Below are 20814 nucleotides of genomic sequence, written 5' to 3' on the forward strand. Positions count from 1 at the left end.
ATAAAGTTAGCTAAACATCCCCATCTCTGTTCCTGAATAAAGTGGGGTTAAAGCTGGAGTGGTTTTGCTACCTTTGTATCACTACAGAATCAGCAGACTTTAACAGTGGCATCACAACAGCTTGGACTGGTATCCTTTGATATTGATACAATTGTTATATCTGTCTCTATCTGTAGGGAGGAACATAAAAGATGAAGGTAAAACTGAAACAGCATTAACAACTGGCACTCATTTTAATGCTTGTTTAGCAATGGATTGTTAATCATGCTGCAATGTCACACATGCCCGTGGATCGTGCTTCAAGGAAGAGCTAACATGACTGTGCTGCAGAGAGTAACTTGAGTGAGTGCACAGGTTCCCAACTTATATTTAACTCTGTGAATCTGGGCTCCATGGGAGACCAACCAGCACGATATGGAAGGTAGCAAAGAAGCTGAAGGGAGGCAACCCTCCAAATCTGCACTGACAGGAATTCCCTTATTTCATAGGTACCCTATAGCCTGCCAATGGGGAGATTACCAACAGAAATCCTTGCACAAAGCCTGGTTATTCTGAATAAAGTTAAGTTTACTAGAGGAAGTCTCTCTTTCAGCTTAGTCCTTGACCCCATTTTCAAAGATGGTTGCTAGGATGTCTTGTTGCATCCTCTACAACCATAAACATGTTTTTTAAAATGACTAATGGAGACAGCTGAGGGACTCTCAGTAATTAGTAAAGAATAAAACATAGAATGTTCCAAAGCACAGTATGGTAAAACTGCATAAACAGATTGTTTAAAACACAAATATATTACCTTAAAAGGTCAGTGCTACTTGCCAATACTGGTGTGACAGCAAGGAAGTGTGGCGTTAACACTAGTGGAGTTTTTAGCATCATGCTGAAATTGCTCTTTACGAGTGGATAATTTTTTATGTGCACAAAATCATCAACCAAAAGGAGTATTTCAGTTATAATTACACAAGATGGAGAACAAAATCTAAAACTGCATTTTTTTAAATGTTGTTCTCTGGAAAACTTATAAAACGGGAGAGAAAGATAAACAAAAGAAGCCATTATCTGGAAAGCTATCAAGAAAAATAGCTATAAATACAAAGGACCCTAGCAGACGTTAATATAATTGCACAACTGGGATCTGAGAAATTTTATGCCTGGTCCCTACAAAATGTGCGTCTGTCAGTGCCACACATGTAGCAGGATGTGCAATTTTTGAGAACAGAGATCATGTTTCTCAGTCCCCCGGTACAGGCCTGGGATGAGGGACCTATACTCCCCCATGCCAGTTTCCCAGGACCCAGACTTTCAAAGGATGTTGCAGAAAGTGCAGTAAGGGGGAAGCAAAAACTCTGAAGTATAATCTACTAGAACAATGCACGTTAGGGCCAATTTTCAATGAAAAATATCAGTAGACTTAACAAGCTTTACATCCTAGCTTTAAAATAGGTCAACCAAGCTAAGCTAAAATTATTTCAGCATAGAAAGGAACTACAAAAAGTCATTTTCATGAAATCACGTTACAGCCTCATCCAGAAGAAGGTCAGGTGAGAAAGGAAAGTTTGCTTAGTTCTCTACTTCAATCTGCAAACTGCCAAATCCTTTCAGACCTTCCCAAGGCCCACAACTATGCTATTGAAAGGGGGTTTAACTATAGGTTAGTACATTTTTCCTGAAGTACCCAATTAATATTAATGGGGTTGTGCATATCAGACACTTAAAATTTAAAAGCAATCAATTTAGCTCCAATAGGAAGCTTACTTCATAAAAGTTGAATCACAAGGAACGCCACAATATCTGAACACTCTTTATTTAACTAATCTGCAGGCCATTTACTGTATTTTAAACGCAAGTCATGAAGGGAAAAAGTCTCCAAAATAAGAACATTTATAGACATCAAAGGTATGTTCAGTAATCTAGGAGTATATGCGATGGGGGTTTAGCCCTCAGGGTTTTATTCTATGCCCCCTAAGTTGAAACAGTGGGTTTTTAATTGAAACCTACCATTTCAAATTTTCTGTTATAATATGGCAAGAGGCCCAATCCTTTTATTTATTTTTTTTGTCAGAGCTTGAGTGACCCCTGGTCCTTCCCTCCCTGGGGCCGCCCAGCTGGGCGGCTAGTGGGTCAGGTGCTGCCCCCAACTCAGAAATAGCACCCAGCCTGCTAGCGGCCTGCCTGGGTGGCCCCGGGAGGTGCTGCCGCTGGAGAAAAGGAGGCCACTCAGGGGCTGCCAGCAGCTCACCTCCCAGCCACAGGAGAGGAGGGCCAGCTCTGCGGGAGAAGAAAAAAAAAAAACGGATCTGACCTCTCCTGAAAGCAAAAGCAGCAAGGGGCCCAATCCTTCTTTTCTGCAGGGCCTGACTATCTTTCCCATGGCCAGGGGCAAGCTGACAGCTGCAACGCATCTGGATGTAGTTTAGTTTGCAACGAGGCAAGCTCATTTAAAACCCCCAAAACTGGCTCATGTGTAATGTGTGACACCATTAAGCCATGCAAATTACATTTTCGTCACATGTACATCGTGAGGACTGCCATATATACAAGCATCCTAACTGCCCTAGAAGTATTATATATAGTACTAGCTAATTGCCTGTGAACAATGATCGGGGGGAGGGGCAGGTGGGGATGGAGCCTCATGCCCCCTCCCATCCAGACCCACTCCCTTCCTGCTCCTGGGGGTCCCGGCCTGCGCCCCCCGCTCCCTGCCACTGCAGCAGGGGGAGGGGAGGAGTGGGCCCCAGGCCTGATGCAGGGGAGGACTGGGCCCGGTGGGGGGCGGGGGGGGGGGGGGGGGGGGGGGAAAGAGGAGCGGGCCCAGGCCCAAGGGGGTGGAAGAAGCCTGCACCTCCCCTCCTTCCATCGCTGCTGGATCAGGCTGAGCCAGGCCAGGCCGGGCCCGCTGCTCCGCCCTGCCCCCCACCACGGCGGGCCAGCCCCAGGCTCGCTTCTCCTCCCCCACTCCTGCATCGGTCCCAGGCCCACTTCTTCCCTCCCCCCACTGCCACCGCATCGGCCCGCGTCAGCCCTGTAGGAGGCAACGACAGACGGGGGAAAGGGCGGGCCTCCCCGCTCCGTCCCCAGCATCGTGGCGCTGTGTCACCACCTCCTGTCTAAATGCTTATTCGCACTCTGATTGGCTGTTTCAGTCAGTCAGAGCGCGAATAAAGCGTTATAGACAGAGTCAGACAGACAAAGGCTTTTAGAACATTAGAATATTGTTGCAACTGATCTTAACAAACAGAAATGGAGTAGCTGATAAAAAAAGAAAGAATGAAAAATCAGTATTTTTGACACCCCAGAAGCCAAAGGAGCTCAGAAGCCTCACAGTGGTTTCTGGCCTATTTTAGGTTGGAGGAGACAAAGGCAGAGAAGAAAGACAGAGACAAAAGAAAACAGAGCAATACAAAGAAAAAAATACAAAAGGTAAAAATTAGCAGCTATAGACTCTAGTGATGAGCTGGGAACAATCAAATTCCTAAAACACTGAAGAATGTGCTCCCTGTGGAGGTAAAGAAAACAACGAAATCTGTACAGCAAAGAAGTCTACATGTCACTTATGTAATTTTAAATTTATTATTGCACAAACTTTAACTTCCTAGATAGTTATAGAAGTTATCTAGGAAAAATAAAAAGGTTAATTATTTTTCAGTAAAACCAACTATTCAGGCAAACACGACCTTAAAAACAAGCTGGCTAGACAGCATGTGCAGGAGCCACAGAGGAATTCATATCAAAGTCTTCATATCAAAGAGGACAAACATTTTAAGTTTTTCAAAACTATTAAAATAACTAGTGTTGTGAAATAAGTTGTGATAAGGATTTGTTCAGGCTTTTTACATCATCTCCCTGTATAATACAGTACCAAGATAAAATACTTACCAACTTTATTTTTCTCTGTGACTGTAACCCACTCCAAGGAAACATGGAAGCCACTTCCTTCTGTATCCAGTTCATCTTTTTCTACTCTAAGCAGAAGCACATCTATTGAATGCACATCAGATTTTACAAAGGAAACACTATGGACTATTATGAAAGGACATCCAAGCTCTTCATTGAAGATGATCTATAAAAGAGAAGGGGGAAAAAAGATTTCACGTTAGCAATTTTGCAGCCCACCATAAAAAGGAATGTAAGAGATGATTGGAGGAGACTTCAGTTTGAACCAACTGATGCCTTTCACCCTTTGGCTGGCTCCTTCTACTTACCATTCTGACTTTTGTTTTGATAATTATTTGCATTATAACAGGAGCAAAATTGTCTCCCCTCTGCAGAGTGTCAAGTATACATTTTAGTTTTTCTGAGGCTTGGGCAAACTGAAGGTTGGTCACCGGAAAATAAACGGGACCATCTACCGTCTAGCCTTCCCTTTCAGCATGAAACTGTCTCCTTAGTTCCAGGCATCCCAAAATGACCTGGACTCTGCCTTTTAAGCTCCTGTTTCAGAACCTAACATCTGGCTGTGTGTTGTTGATTAAACCCTCAGCCTCCAATTTTCCAAATGGGCTAGGCAGGGCTACAGGAGTGCAGAAGGTCCACAATGAGCAAAGCATAAATTCTGCAAGCATTACAGATGACATGTCAGCAGAGTGTCTGAAATAATTAACATACCCAGCCAGGCAAATGGGTAAAAAAAAAAATATATATATATATAAAACTTAGGCCAACAGGAAACCACTTGTTAGAAGTCTTAGTTTTAAATGTCAGACTATTGGTGAACAACCAGAACTGCATATGAAGTATGTACATGTGCATCATGCTGTAACCTAAATTATACTGATGATAATTAGTGAATCATATAACCTTCTGCAGTTCATATACTTCTAGACACTAATTGGATTCATATGCTAAGCTTTCTTAACCAAACTGTTAGGAAACTTGTGACCATGAGTTAAGGAAAGGACAACAAGTAAGTAATGAGGAAACATCTCAGGCCAATGAGGAAAAGTGTTAAGAAGTGCTCTGTTAATTTTCACCAGGATATATTTTAGCTTACTGACATCTTCCAGGATTACTGAAGAACTGGTTTAGGGTGGTTTCTGAGGTCCTAGACAGACAAACAGAAACTAACCAATCACAAGTTGTCTGTCAGTGTCAAGTGCCCCTATATATGAACCAATCAAAGAGAAGTTAGGACAGGGGTAGCCCTACAAAGGACCTTTTGCCCATGTGACTATTTTTATTGCATCTGTGGCAGAATGCCACCTCTGTCTCTCCCCAAAAACTCTGCTATGTGATAAGTTGGTTAACATGGTCCCTGCAGAAGGCAGACATCCCATTTCTTTAGGTAACCCTGAGTTGGATATATTCCTGAGGGAGAGGGGAAACCTGCTCCCTCTGCTTACCTGACTGGCATCACATACCTGGGTGGGGGCCTTAGGCTCCCTATTGTTCTAAGCAATGCCAGTCTACCTGGCAACCAGTGATGCATTTCAAATTGGTTGACTGGTAGCTAACAAGTGCTGGCCTCCATTGAACGAGGTAAATGAGGTCATAAGGTCTATACAAGTTAAGGACTGTCCAGGAGGAGGGGAGGTAGCCATGATGAAAACTTAGAGAGAAGCTGGACCATCTGAAACTTGCTCTCTCTTGAAACTCATGAACAATGAACTGCCTGCCTCCAGAGGGAATCTCTACCTGCCTCTGGATGATACTCATGAGTAAGCTACCTGAGATCTAACTAGATATATAGCTTGCAGTAACTCAGATGTACGATCAAAGGCTACACAGCCATCCTGTTTGCTCTATGGGATTTCTTCGATATTGCTCTACCCCAGGAGTGGGCAATTATTTTGGGCGGAGGGCCGCTTACAGAGTTTTGGCAAGCCATCGAGGGCCGCATGACAGGCAGCCAGGGACAGATAAATATTAATTTTCTTAATTTTGGGGAGGGAGGGCCTGCAGGCCAGAAAGAATGGCCTGGTGGGCTGCATCCCGTCCCCGGGCCACATTTTGCCCACCCCTGCTCTACCCTGTGCCCTATTCCAAACCTACTCCTTGTAATCAATAAAGTTCTTCTTTGTACCTAGCAAGGGAGACTTCTTGGGAGTGGGTCTAGATTATGCCCTGGGGTCCCCTTGGTTCCACTAAGGGAGACCACTAATTTATGCTTCAGACTGAGGAAGCACCCCAAGTTGTTGGAGTGGGTCCAGTACCCTCAAGGACTACTAGGCCTGTGTTTCCCAGGGGGCAAAGGGCCAGAATCAGGCTAGACCCTGGGTGGTGGAAGCATTACCCCAGGCTAGCAGGTGTGCTCCAGGAAGGGGGTCAGCCAGACATGAAGCACCCCCAGGGAGGCACACGAAGCCTGGAAGGTGGTTGGGCGCAGGGAGGTGGGTGGTTCAGCATAGGAGCAGCCCCTACTGGCCCTTCACAACATCAATTCTCCCCTAGCAAGTAGAAAGATAAAAGAATCCATGCTCTACTGTGAGAGTGCATATAGGCATTGGGATATAGGCCTATCTTGTGCTTTGTGGGTAATCGGAAGTCAAGCTGTAGACCCGTCTCCTGCCTTGTCTTACTAACCAACCTAGAAATGCATCTGAAAGCCAGATCTCAACTTCCCAGCATCTGTACTGTTTAGTTATTTATATCTTCTCCGTATTTCATTTTTGAATTTGCTGTTCAAAATTTAAATATTCTTATATTTGGATTTAATTTTGGTGGAACTGGTTCTTCAAACCTTTTTTTCTTAGTTCCCAGAATATTTCTGAGGATCAACAACATGGACAAGTCAGCCGATTAATAGCCTTATTTTTGTTTTGCTGGTAAAAACATTAATATGGAAGCTGGAAACATTTAGATAGATGTTTATGAAGCAACTGGAGGGACAGTTACAAGCAACTGAGTTGATGTGCTACAGTAAGACAGTAAATGTTTCCTGGACACAGAAGGATCCAACAAATTAGCGTTCAAATCAGTAAGACTGGAACGAAGCCTGAATTGATGCAAACTGTAAAACAGAGGGAGGGAGGGACCTAGCCAGCTGGGAGGTAAGTGGACCAAGGAGGGTCACACCTCACCCCGGCCCCTACTTCACCCAGCCCCTCAGGGAGCCACACAACCGGAGCCTCGCGAACAGGCCACACAAACAGGCGTGCTCCTGGGCCTGGTGTGCGAGTTACTGCGGGAGTTTGCACAGAAGGGTCCAAGGCCCTGCCAGTGAGGCCCCTAGGGAAGCCAGTCCCAGCCATAGCCAGCTCACCAGCAGCATGACACAGATGGGCATGTGCTGCACCCCTTGGGTCCCCTCGGGGTCTGCGGCCCTCCCCTCTGGCACCTCAGAGACCACCACCCACATGGAGCCCGTGGTTCCAGGCTCCACGCAGATGGAGCCTCTGGCTCTCAGTTGCCTGTCACTTTTTCAGGCTCTGGGGCCAGGAGCATGGCCACCTCCCCTTGTGAGGTCTGATCCCTACTGGGGCCTCTGGCATGCCAGCTGGAGGAGCTCCAGGCCGCAGTCCAGAGACCGCGTGCCATCAGGGAATGTGAGCAGGAGATAGACTCCTACTGACAGGCCCATCTCCCCTGGGAGGCGGAGGGTAGATCACGGTCTCCCTCCAGGACAAGGGAGGACTCAGGGACCCCCCTTACTGTCCAGCCCAGGGGTTGGACCAAGGTGGTCAAGGGCCCCAAGGACCACCACACCAAGGCCCCCCCACCGCTGGAGCTTTGCAACAGATACAAACCTCTTGCAGCCCCAGCAGAGCCTGCTGAGTTGCCAGCTCCCGCAGGCAACTTGGGCACTACTGTAGCTACTGCCCCTGCTCTCCCCAAGACAAAACGCAAAGTGTTTGTCATGAGAAACTCCATCATGAGCGGGGCTGAGGGGGTAATTTGCCGCCCCGAGCCTTTAGCCTGGAAAGTTTGCTGCTTCCCGGGAGTCAGAATCCAAGACATTAGAGATAATCCCTAAGCTCCTCCAGCCCACTGACCACTACCCTATACTCCTCATCCATGTGGGCACAAATGACATGGTTCAGAGCGCTCCCAGCTGGGTCATGAGGCGCTATAGGGATTTGCAAGCGGGGCTTAAGGTTCTGGGGGCGCAGGTGGTGTTTTCTTCAATCCTCCCAGTCTCGGGCTATGGACTGAGGAGGGAGAGGAGGATCCAGGTAGTCAACCAAAGACTGTGGCACTGGTGTCATTGGGAAGGCTTTGGCTTCCATGACCACAGTCCGCTCTTTGGTGAGAGAGGCAGCGAGCTGCTGGGAAGGGATGGCCTCCACCTCTCTCTGCTGGGGAAGAGGCTCTTCTCAGTCAGACTGGCTGACCTACTCCATCAGGCTTTAAAACTAAACCCGCTGAGGGATGGGGGGACTACTGCCACTGCTGGCCCACTGAGCAACCCTTGCAAAGCCAGAAGGCCAAGGCATTTAAGGGATCCCACCCCTGCCCCAGCCCTGGAACAAACTGTAGGCAAGGCAAGGGCCTCCAAGGGGACACTTGCGTGCCTATACACAAATGCCGGGAGCTTGGGAAATAAACAGGAGGAACTTGTCCTCCTGCTAAATGCAAATAACTATGATGTCATAGGGATAACGGAGACCTGGTGGGACTCCACCCATGACTGGACCACAGGTATAAACGGCTATACGCTGTACGGAAGGGATCGAGTGGACAAAAGGGGGCAGGGGTGTAGCTGTCTATGTCGAGGAAAGCTGTGTGTCCAGGCAAGACGACATTGCACCCACAGTGGACGACTTGAGACCCTCTGGGTTAAAATCCATGGGGAACATGGCACAGGGGATACTATGGTGGGAGTCTACTACAGACCCCCTACCCAGGGTCAAGACCTTGACCAGGAGCTTGCCAGGGAACTGGCTGAGGCAGCGCGCTCCCGGTGTATGGTTGTCATGGGAGACTTTAACTACCCAGACATCTTGTGGGAGAAGCGCTCAGCCAAATCCGAGCAGTCACAAAGCTCTCTCTACGCGTGGATGACCTCTCTCTGACACAGGGAGCCTACGGGCCGACAAGAGGTAAAGTGCTGCTTGACCTCGTACTGGCAACCAGGGATGACCTAATCAGCAACCTAAAGATCAAAGGGAACCTGGGTGACAGTGATCACAAGCTGATCACCTTCCCCACCTGCCGTAAAGCTGGCAAGTCAGTCAGTAATACAGAAGTCCTCGACTTCAGGAAAGCTGACTTTGACAAGCTAAGGAGGCTTGTCAGTGAGGCCCTAAAGGGCCACAACCCAAAGGGGAGGGCAGTTCAGGATGATGCGCAAGCAAAGTCCATCCCGTTTCAGAAGGAGAGGCAGCAAAAGGGCACAACAGCCCCCTTGGCTCTCCAGGGAACTGGCAGACCTCCTGTGTCTTAAAAGGAAGACCTACAAAGGATGGAGGACTGGAAACACCACCAAGGAGGAATACTCTGCTCTGGTCTGGACCTGCAGAGAGCAAACCAGGAAAGCCAAGGCTGCGATGGAACTCGAGCTAGCTACAAGCATCAAGAACAATAAAAAAAAGTCCTTTTTTAGCTATGTGGGGAGCTGGAGGAAAAGCAAGGGCAACATTGGACCCCTGCTAAACTAGATGGGACAACTGACAACCAATGCCCAGGAAAAAGCAAACTTGTTAAATGGGTACTTTGCATCAGTTTTTCCACCAGTCCCATGGGACACCCCTGCTCACTGTGGGTCAGGGAGGCCCAGGTAGGGGAGATTCCTTGCCCTCCATCGCAGCTGACCTCATGAAGGAACACCTCGACAGGCTGGATGCCTTCAAGTCAGCCGGCCCTGATGGTTTACACCCAAGAATACTCAAGGAGCTGGCAAGCATCATAGCTCAGCCCCTGGCACGGATCGTTGGGAACTCCTGGTGCTCTGGTGAAGTGCCTGAAGACTGGAAGAAGGCCAATGTCGTGCCTATCTTCAAGAAAGGGAGGAAAGTAGATCTGGCAAACTACAAGCCCATCAGCCTGACTTCTATCCTGGGGAAGGTCTTAGAAAAGATTATCAAAGTGGCCATCCTTAACGGACTAGCTGACAGCAATATCCTGAGGGATACCCAGCATGGGTTTGCTGCAGATAGTTCTTGCTTGACCAATCTCATTTCCTTTTACGACTAGGTGACCTATCACTTGGACAAGGGGGAAGAGATTGATGTCACATATCTTGACTTTAAAAAAGCCTTTGATTTGGTATCCCATGATCGCCTCTTGGCAAAACAGGCTAACTGCGGCCTTGACCTCCCCACGATTCGCTGGCTGGGGAATTGGCTCCGTGGTAGGACCCAGAAGCGGACTGGTCAAGTTTGCCAACAACACCAAACTCTGGGGTAAAGCACCCACACCTGAGGACAGGAGGGTGCTCCAGGCAGATCTTGACAAGCTCATGAAATGGGCAGATGAGAACCTGATGGTGTTTAACACTGAAAAATGCGAGGTTCTCCACCTTGGGAGAAAAAATCTGTAGCATGTTTATAGGCTCAGCAGTGCTACACTGGTTAGCACTACAGATGAAAAGGACTTGGGGGTCACGATTAATCAGAAAATGAACATGAGCTTTCAATGTGCTGCTGCAGCTCGTAAAGCGAGCAAAATGCTGGCTTGCATCCACAGATGCTTCTCAAGCAAATCCCGGGACATCATTCTCCCATTGTACTCAGCCTTGGTGAGGCTGCAGCTGAAGTACTGCGTCCAGTTTCGCGCTCCACAATTAAAAAAGGATGTGGAGAAGCTTGAGAGAGTCCAGAGGAGAGCCACATGCATGATCAGAGGTCAGGAAAACAGACCTTATGATGAGAGGCTGAGAGCCATGGGGCTACTCAGCCTGGAAAAACGCAGGCTCAGGGGTGATCTAGTGGCCACCTATAAGTTTATCGGGGTGCTCATCAGGATCTGGGGGAACGTCTGTTCACCAGAGCGCCCCAAGGGATGACAAGATCAAATGGTCACAAACTCCGCCACGACCGATTCAGGCTGGACATAAAGGAAGAACTTCTTTACTGTCTGAGCCCCCAAAGGTTTGGAATAGACTGCCACCGGAGGTGGTTCAAGCACCCACTTTGAATGCCTTCAAGACACATTTGGATGCTTATCTTACTGGGATCGTATGATCCCTGCTGTCTTCCTGCCCCTGGGGCAGGGGGCTTGACTCGATGACCCTCCGGGGGTCCCTTCCAGCCCAAATGTCTATGAAATCTATGAAATTAAGATTGGAGGTTCAGATTTTCTAAAAAATGCTCCAGTGCATATAAAAAATTACCTCACAGAAGTCACAGGGTCAGTTTTATACAGGAGATCATACTAGAAGTAGATCATCACAGCAGATCATTTTGAAGCCATCCATACTGGATGAATCTCAGAGCTCAGAATTAAATGGTACGTATTAATTGGAAATTTACTGCCTTGCCCTAGTAAAGATCTATAAAACAACAGGAAAAAATAGATTCTCTCACTCTGGTTTGATGTACACAAAAGGGTTAAAAAAAGTTTACAGCAATTTCTCATTTCACTTTGTGGTGCCTCATTTTGTTGGTTTTGCACACTGTCAGCCTCCACAACATGCAGACTAAAGAAGACTTATCTAAGATTTTGCAGCAAAGAAAAATGTATGTTAATAAGAAAAATACAATTATACACTCTAAGAATATCAGAAGTTCAGAGGTTGGAAGAAACCTAGAGGACTAGGGACATTCAGACATTCTCTATGGTTTCCTTTGTACCGAAACATAGATACCCAGCATTTAAGTTCATTCATATCATATTTACTCAAATCTATGATGACCCTGAATTTAAGATACCCCCCACCCCAATAATTAGATTCATTACATGGAAAAAATTATAAATTTGTTATAATTTTCCATGTATAAAACCTTATTAATTCCTCCCACTGCTGCAGGGGGGGCGGGCGATATGGGGGAGTCAATCAGCTTGCCCCATGCTTGTGCCTGCCTCCCTGCCACTTTACTCTCTGCCTAACCCCTGCCTGCAGCCTCAGGCCCCCTGTTTTCCCCTCTGCCTCTGCTGTTCCCTCCTACCTCCCCTTACCCTTGCTCTACACTGGTACACTCCATTCCTGTTTTATCCTGGAGCACTGAGCACCCCAACCCTGTATCAGCCATGCAGGCTGTGCGCTCTGGTTATAGGCCAGGCTGGGGGCTGTGCTCAGTGCTCTAGGCTGCAGTGTGCACAGAGCCTGCTGGCACAGAGCAAGAAGGGAACTAGGACACATGACTTGTAAGGAGATGCTGAGGGAACTGTGCTTGTTTAGTCTAGAGAAAAAAGAAGACAGAGGGGATTTAATAGCAGCCTTCAAGCACCCAAAGGGTGGTTCCAATTCCACTGAGCTAGACCATTCTCAGTGGCAGCAGATGACAGAACAAGGAGCAATGGTCTCAAGTTGCAGCAAGAGAAATTTAGGTTAGATATTAGGAAAAACTCTCTCACTAGGAAGGTAGTAAAACACTGAAAAGTGTTACTCAGAGAAGAGGTAGAATCTCCATCCTTGGAGGTTTTCAAGACCCTGCTAGACAAAGGCTTGGCTGAGATGATCTAGCTGGGGGTGGTTCTGCTTTAAAAAGGAGGCTGGACTAGATGTGATCTTCACAGGTTCTTTCCAACCCTCATTTTCTATGATTCTAAGAGTAAAGGTTGTGTGGGAGGGAGGGAAGGAGATGGGCAGAAGCTGCATGGGGGGTAGGGGGCAGTGGGGGGAAGGCAGGCAGGCAGCAGCTACAGCTATGGCCCCAACCTCAGGCAGGGGCTGGAGCCTGAGCCACAGCAGCCGCTTGACCCCTCTCCCCCACTCCCAACTGCCCTCGTACTCAATTCTATGGCAAGTGGCTTTTTTCCCCTCCCCCCCAAAGTTAAATGGAGGAAAATATATCCTCCAAAATGTACCAGTTTAACCAAGCTGCAACTGCTGAAATGTCATCACCTTTACCTGCTCCTAAAATGCTGTCATACAGCTATTGCTGCCACATATTTTAACCCTATTATTCCAATATCTACTACATCACTCTGGTTGCAAACGCAACTCAAAGATTATCCGCATCACACGTTTAAAGGATCCCATGCTTCACAGAAAGTACTGAGGCAGAAGGCTACTGCTTATGACCTTTAACAAGGTCCTGTGGTTAAACAAAGCGACTGAAATTTGCTATATTGACCATACTGGAAGGACCATATGCTTCAATTTATATGCTAATAAACCTTCGTGTTCCAAAAAAACGTGTCAAGTATTTCGTGAGAAACTATGAATGTTATGGATTGGAGAATAAAGTCAAGGTAGTAATTTTGAGAAACATATTATCATTGGATTGTTTGCTTTCAATGCTGAACAAAAATTTGTTAGAAAAGCATAATTACTATCATTTAATTATATTCAATATCTTGTAAGAAGGTTTACACATGAATTATAAAGTAGCTATATAAATTCAGAATCAGATGGAACAAATGGTGAACCATACATAAAATCAAACTCTGCATGTCAGGAAACAATGAATCATGGAGCACTATTGGGAGGCATATTTCAACTGGTGTGAACCAGACAAGGAGAAAGCCTGGAGCGAGGGAAATCCAAGATATTAGACATTTCTAAGCATGCTGCAGCAACCTCTCTCCACGTTGTTAAAGTGCAATGTAAGGCCCACAAACTAACTTTTGAATAAGAAAGCCTTTTAAAATCAAGTGTTTTGTCCCAACAAATGTTCATAGAAATCTATTTCTTGCACGAGAAATATTCTTTGCACTACAATTTTTTTTTTTTTTTTAAACACAAATAGCCTTTGTAAAAACAGCATAAAAATGAAAAAAAATACAGTGTTATAAAACTTACCTTAAGATATACTGGTAGCATGAAAGGAGGACTTTTAACATGTCCCAAATGAACATTTTGGTAATGATTAGCAATTAAAAATTACGAGAGTTTATCAAACTCATTAGCTTCAATGAGGAACCCAATGTTACACGTAGGAAGATTTACTCTTTCACTGTTACAAGGGACTTGCTTTGCAAGAAAAGGCTTTTAGCCTTCAGAGCAAGTAATATCTCAAGTCTTTTATGACCCCAAACATTTACTTAAACACCTTGATCCATTTCCATGTTTTACAAAAATAGCTAGACAATAACTCAGCGTAAGACAGAGGAAATATTACATGGAGTATAAAAAGTGTCTGTAGGTATACAGACACAAGTCGTACACAAATCCTCAAATTTTAGAGTAGAATGGCCCCCTAACTCAAGTCTCAGTAAAAAAACATTTAACAAGGTTGTTGAAATGCAGTTTTGCCAATATTTACAACATACTGCAAAATAGAAAAAAAATCATTAATGCAGTTGTTGCCAATTATACTCAAACACTAGAGGTGCACCAATACATCGGTCCCTATCATATTGGCACTGATAAAAGGAAAATTGATGTTATTGGCGATCGGCTTTTTTTGGCTGATGTGTCCGATAACGTCGTCAATAACTACTGCATGCATGGACACAGCTGCAGCATGCACATGGCCAGGAGTGTAGCTTAGCAGGCTGGAGAGCAGCGTCCCACCGGTAAGTCTGTTGGGGCCAAAAGGGACGTGGGGGGCAGACTGAGGCCTCAACAGTGAGCGAGGAAGTGAGGCTGAGGCAGGGGTTGCCCCATCCATGGCGGGGGACAGGATGGAGCCACAAGCAGCTCATCCAGGGTTGTGGAGAAAGGGGCATCTCCCGACGCTGCACACAGCCCCAGGGGAGGCATGGGGGGTACGTGCCCCTTGGATCTGTGTGAAGGATGAGGGCGAACTGCTGTGAGCTGTGGCAAGGGACAGTGTTGGGCTCTCCCAGCCGGGGGGGGCAGGGCAGCGGCGGTGCTGGGAGTGGGGGTGACAGTGAATTTTGGTATGGCTGTAACCGCATAAGCCTCCTCTCTCAGCACCACAACTGCCTGCCCTGAGTGCAGCCCCAGCCTACCTCCCTGCCGGGAAGAGCCTAGGGCTGCTCCTGGTGCCAGCCCATAGCAGCAACCTGCCCTCGCCCCATACAGATCCGGGGGGGGGGGGGGGGGGGCACATGCCCCCCATACCTTCCCTGGGGGGTGCATGCAGTGGCAGGATCTGCCCCACCCCACACAAGCAGCTTGCGGCTCTACCCCACATCCCACCCCAGCTAGGCAGCGTCTGCCCTGCCCCAGCCCCTCCCTCACTGTGGGGGCCTAGATCCGCCCCCCAAAGAGACTTGTCAGCCAGACACTGTTCTCCAAGCTGCCAGGCTGCATATCGGCAATCAGATCGATATTGGCCAATACGGCTCATTAATTATCAGCCATCGGCATCAGCCAAAAAATCTTTATCAGTGCACCCCTATCAAACACTAATTAATTTCAGTGGTATACAGTTTTAAAAAAACACTGAATACTAAAAGTTCAATTCTGCCAAGTATTAAAAAGTACTCAACTCAAATCAGAAGCACTCAGTTCTTTGCAAACATTACCTTAAAAATCAGAAATAGTTCTGAGAAACAAGTCTCAAGACTTACCTCCCACTTTTCAGAGGCACTATCTCCACGCTTGCCTGTTTTAATAAGATACAGTCTTCCTGTTCCATCTGAAAGGGCAGCCCACGTGGAAGATGAAAAGTGTATCGACGCACAAAGTCGATTATCATACGCTGTCAAGTCTGTTGGTAGTCTGAATAGTTCTCTTGGCTTCTGTAATGCAGTGTCCTGGAAGTAAGAAGTTATACGTTGGAATTCAATACAAATAAACACTTCATACATATTTTACTGTATCTAAAATTTTAGTAAGAAACCTGGGCATCAGTGTATCACCTTTTCTGATTTAATGAAGTGCTGACATATGGCCAAATTCTGTTAAATGTGATGTGGATTTAATACTGAAAATACCCAGAACTCCAGGCAGCTAACTTCCATCAATTTATCAGTCAAAGACAAAGATGATACTTGTATGGACTGACAAACATACTTTTTGAAAAGTTGCAAAAATAGCTGAAATGCTCCAAAATAATGCCGTTGAAATGTGGTACTGTTTTTAAGTGTTTCACTTTCTGTTATGTTTGCACAGGGATGGAGGACCCATAAAGTCCTTCAAAAAACCAGACCTCTGCTCTCCTTCCCTATTCCAAAGGCCAGGGAGGAAAGAAGAGTGGGGTGAACCATCTAGCTGCCAGGTCCCTGAACCTGGGCCACTGTTGCTCCTTTGTGCACTCCAGCTCCAAGATACCTGCACCCTTTCCCTGCTGTGCTGCTAGAGTCAGGATTCCAGTTCTCCAGGCTCCAAACCCCTTGCACCTCTCCAGTTCCAACAGCACAGAGCTTAGGAAGAGCAGAAGCAAAATGGTGGAACAGCTCCCACAGACATCAGTGCCACTCCCACCCCTCTTCCCTTTGGAGGGCAGGAAAGGATGAGAGTGAGCAGAGCTGCAGCCCAGGAAGACACAGGCTTCAAAGTGGCAATGTCTCCTCTGATCCTGTACCCTGTGAAGGGAGGGGACAGCAGAGCCACAGGTCACCACAGCTCCCTGTAGAACCCCGAGACTGGAAAACATGCCACCACATACAACGACAGTGATTTTGAAGTGCCCCAGTTGGAGGGGGGGAGGCTGCAACAGGGGCTAGACATATGTCCAATGGCTAAAATGCTACATTTTTTAAACATTTCCAAGCTTGTTATACTTAGAAATGTTTCAAATGTTCTATCTGTGCATACCCTTAAGGTGTAAAATCCTAAAAAGCACTGTATTTGAAGAGCTATATAAAAGATAGGAGCACTTTATCTACTTTTGGATCTCCCCTGTTACAAAGTACTGAAATGGTGGCTATATTTTAGAACAGGAAAAAAACAACAACATATCTAATTATAGACACAAGGAGACTATAGCTATACATAACAAGGAAATGGGATCAGAATTTAAGTGAGATGCTAAAATACCCTTTTTTCTAAATATGACAAGAGTACTAGGAAGTCAACTGGCTGAACAGTAAATTGGGTGTACTCTAATCCATCCAAACACTGGATTTTAATAAAGAAGAATGTCATGGGAGTGTAAACACTGAAAGATTACAAGGATTAATTAAAATCTCCACACCTTCCAGAAACAGACACCTCCCTTTGGCAAAAATGAAAAAAAATAAAATAAAATAGTCGCAATTTAAGGAAATTAAGATTTGAGCTAATCTGGTTTCATAGACATTTGGGCTGGAAGGGACCCCAGAGGATCGAGTCCAGCCCCCTGCCCCAGGGGCAGGAAGTCAGCAGGCATCACAGGGTTGTAGCTGTTTGACTATATTAATAGCCTATCAGACCTAATAGCTCTGAACTGGAGCAATTATTCTAAACATATAGGGGGTGGATGCTTTCAGGAAAAAATGGGTGCTATGAGAACACAGTCAACAGAAGAGACAGCAGATAAATACTTGGCAATTTAGTTAACAGTTATACAGATAAAAGCCTCCCTCACCCAGCTCACTTGACTTGCCTGCCTGTGTAATCTTTTGGTTGAATAGGTTGCAAGGTCTCTGTTGCAGGGACTAACCTCTTTTGTTAAAATACCTGTACTGTTACTAGCATAATGAAACTCTAAACCTTAACGATTTTCCTTTCAAAATAAATATACTGTGACTGGAATAATGAAGCTTTAAATCTGAACTACTTTCCTAGCAAAATAACTAAACAGCAACATTTGCTCAACTCAATAACAAGTTGGTTAAACAAAGGGGAAGAACTGAGACACCACAACTGGTCCGCTCTGTTCGTGTCCTGTCCAGAGCTGCTTATAAACCAAGTTCTCCTTACAAGTCTGATCATTAACACTGAGATGCAACAAATGACCCATCATGTTGGCAGATCCATGGCAACTGAAACCTTGAAACAAGAACTAAAAAACAAACATTCTTTCCCATTTGTATCCTAATTCTAGGTAAGGCACAACCTATGCCAATCTGTTCTGTAACAAGAATCCGATAACCACCATCTCCCTAGCTTTCTGTACACACATTGCACACATTATGAAGTTCTCTATACCATAGAGATTTGGAACAGTAGGAACATGTCATCGGCCTACCATACAGGGTGGGGGCTGGGGAGAGGAGGCATTTAATTGATTTTTTAAGCTGCCTCTCAACCCATCTACAGGTACAAATACATATGACCTGGTCCTAAACAAAACCCAGGCTAGCTCACATGATCAAGATGAAGTTGGAAATTCAACCAATCTTGCTTCAATTTAAATACTTAAGAGGAGATTCAAGTTCTCAAAACAGGGAAAATGAACATAATACATTAATCTATTTAGTCACCATAAATTTGACTTGCTGAACATGATATACAAGAACACAGTTTATTGGAGAAAAAGATAAAACAAGTGCATACCGAATACACCCCAACTGTATAATGCAATCTGTGATGACGGACATATATGAAGCCACAAGCTTCAGCACTCAGGGTGAAGCCCTGCCATCACAACTGGGACAAGAGAGCAGGGCAGCTCTTTACGTATGTAGTCCATCCAACCTACATTGCTGCTGCTCCTCCTCCATTACATGGTGAGGTAGAGCGCACAGCCTGACAGGCTTGTGCCTGGAATAAGTGGCAATTAACTTTAAAAACCCCCCACAAAAAACTAATTTACAGACTTAAACAGTTTTTGTCCTGGGGGAAAAAAAATATTAGCTCATTTTATTTTGCATTCTTCACAGGTTAAAGAAGGACAATGGACTAATGTCTGCAGGATAACAAGAACAAAAAGCTTTCTAATGGGAGAAATGTCATGTCTGTTTAATTAAACCCCCAACATTATCAGGATCCCTATAGCTCTTCAGTCATGAGGGGTATGTCATAGATTATAAAGCTAAAAAACATGATCATGAACATGTAGCTTAAACTCTTGGAAAGCATGGGCCACAGGACTTCTATTAATTTCCATCTGGAGTAAAGCAGTGGCGTCAAAGACAGCTTGCAGGCCATATCTGGCCCATAGACCTCTTGGAGGGATTGAAAATTCAGGGGAGGAGTGGGAGGGCACAGTGCCCATCACTGAATTCTGCTGAGGATACACTTCAGTGGTGGCAGGGCAAGCAGTAGCTGCGTTCATCCCTGTGGTTCCTTGATTAAAAATAATGATCACTGCCACCACATGTCCTGCCACCAGAGGCAGGTCCAGATCCAGCCTGTGGAGCCCCACAGTCTGGAACTGGCTCACAAAGCTAAACGAGTTTGACACACCTGAACCACATCACCTCTTTTGATAAGAAATCTAATCTTGATTTAAATGTTTTTAATGGTGGATAGTTCACCACCACTCTTGATGCTGCTTCAATGATTTAATTCCCCTCAATATTAAAGAAAAAAAATCCATTTCAGCTTCCAGCTACTGGAATTTGCCGTCCTTTTATCTACTAGATTAAATATTGAGATTATCTGATATATGTACCAGATAATTTTATTTGACTACAACCAAGTTGCCTCTTAACCTTATTCTGTTCAGCTTGAAAAACCAGCTTCTGACATTCCTTCCGCAGCATGCTTTCCAGTACTTTAATTATTCATGTGGTTCTTCTCTGAACCCGCCCCAACTTAACATTCTTCATGAAGTGCTGATATTAGTACTAGACAAAGCAATCAAATAATGACTGCATTAGTGTCTTAGCACTGGTCATTCAACAAATGAGTCCAAGTACCTTGTCTAAGAAAAACAATTGTCCAAAAAGCAGTCCATGAGTAGGTCTCTGGACATGTCCAGACTTGTAACTCCACAGAGAACAACACAGATTTCATGATTTTCCCCATGCACATCCACACTCTTTCAGGAGGAAATAACATTATGGCTCCTGATGACTAGGTAAGCTCTTAGGAAGCCACAGAAGTAGGGTGGCCATCATAGAGGACATTCCGGTTTTTTGCTACTCTGTCCTCTATTGATACAAAACCCGATGCCTTTATGTCCTATATTTTTCTCTTCGAGAGAGACTGTCCTCTATGATGGCCACCCTACACAGAAGTGTTTGTGGGCAATTAGGAGTATAAATATCAGTATTCATTAAAGGTGTCAGAACTTCTTCACCTGCAGAGTTCACATCCTTGCTCTAGTTTTCACATCTTTGTATTCTCCCTATCCAGTTCAGCCTCTAGGTATTGAAAGCCGAGGGCAAATTGCAGAAAACATTCCTTTAAAGCCAAACACAATTATAATTTTTACATTTACTGAAGTTAGATCTCCCTCTCAGCCTGTCTAATTTTACAGCGGTTTTTGCAAGAGAACTGCCAGAGAACATTGGTACAAAATAGATGGCCATGAAAAAGTGAAAGTGTGGCACAATGCACTGTTAACATTATTTATTTAAACATACAAGTGCCAACACTGTTTGGAAGAGCACAAACAAGAAACTTCTTGCCATGGAGCACTTATAGTGTGAAACTTCCTTAGGAAATCCAGGATGTTTTGGGGGAATTGGTAGGGAATGTAGTAGTGAATGGCAACTTGGGCAGGTGTGACCATGAGATCACCGAGTTCAGGATCCTAAGGAAAGGAAGGAAGTAAAACAGTAGAGTAAGGACCCTGGACTTCAGAAAAGCAGACTTTGACTCTCTCAGGGAACTGACGGGCAGGATCCCCTGCGAGGCCAGTTTGAGGGGGAAAGGAGTCTAGGAGATATTTTATTTTAAGGTATTTTAAAGAAATCTTACTGAGGGTGCAGAAATGAACCATTCTGGTGCACAGGAAGACTAGCAAGTATGGCAGAAGACCAGGTTGACTTAGCAGGGAACTCTTTAGTGAGCTAAAATACAAAGAGGAAGCTTACAACAAGCTTAAACCTGGACAAACAACTAGGGAGGAATATAAGAGCATTGCTCAGGCATGCAGGGATGAAATCAGGAAT

The 20814-nt window shown here is 45.4% G+C and overlaps 1 protein-coding gene across 1 annotated transcript in view; it reads right to left on the reverse strand.

Moving 5' to 3' along the window:
• NUDCD1 (NudC domain containing 1) overlaps window positions 1-20814 on the reverse strand; it is a 139700-nt gene that overhangs the window by 74418 nt on the left and 44468 nt on the right. The window contains exons 3-4 of the mRNA XM_025191268.1: window positions 15457-15642; window positions 3874-4057 (exon numbers count right to left, since the gene is read on the reverse strand). Coding sequence (XP_025047053.1) covers window positions 3874-4057; window positions 15457-15642 — 370 coding nt within the window. The remainder of the gene's footprint in view (window positions 1-3873; window positions 4058-15456; window positions 15643-20814) is intronic.

Source organism: Alligator sinensis, unplaced genomic scaffold (genome assembly GCF_000455745.1).
Source record: "Alligator sinensis unplaced genomic scaffold, ASM45574v1 scaffold1430_1, whole genome shotgun sequence".
NCBI classification, from domain to species: Eukaryota; Metazoa; Chordata; order Crocodylia; family Alligatoridae; genus Alligator; species Alligator sinensis.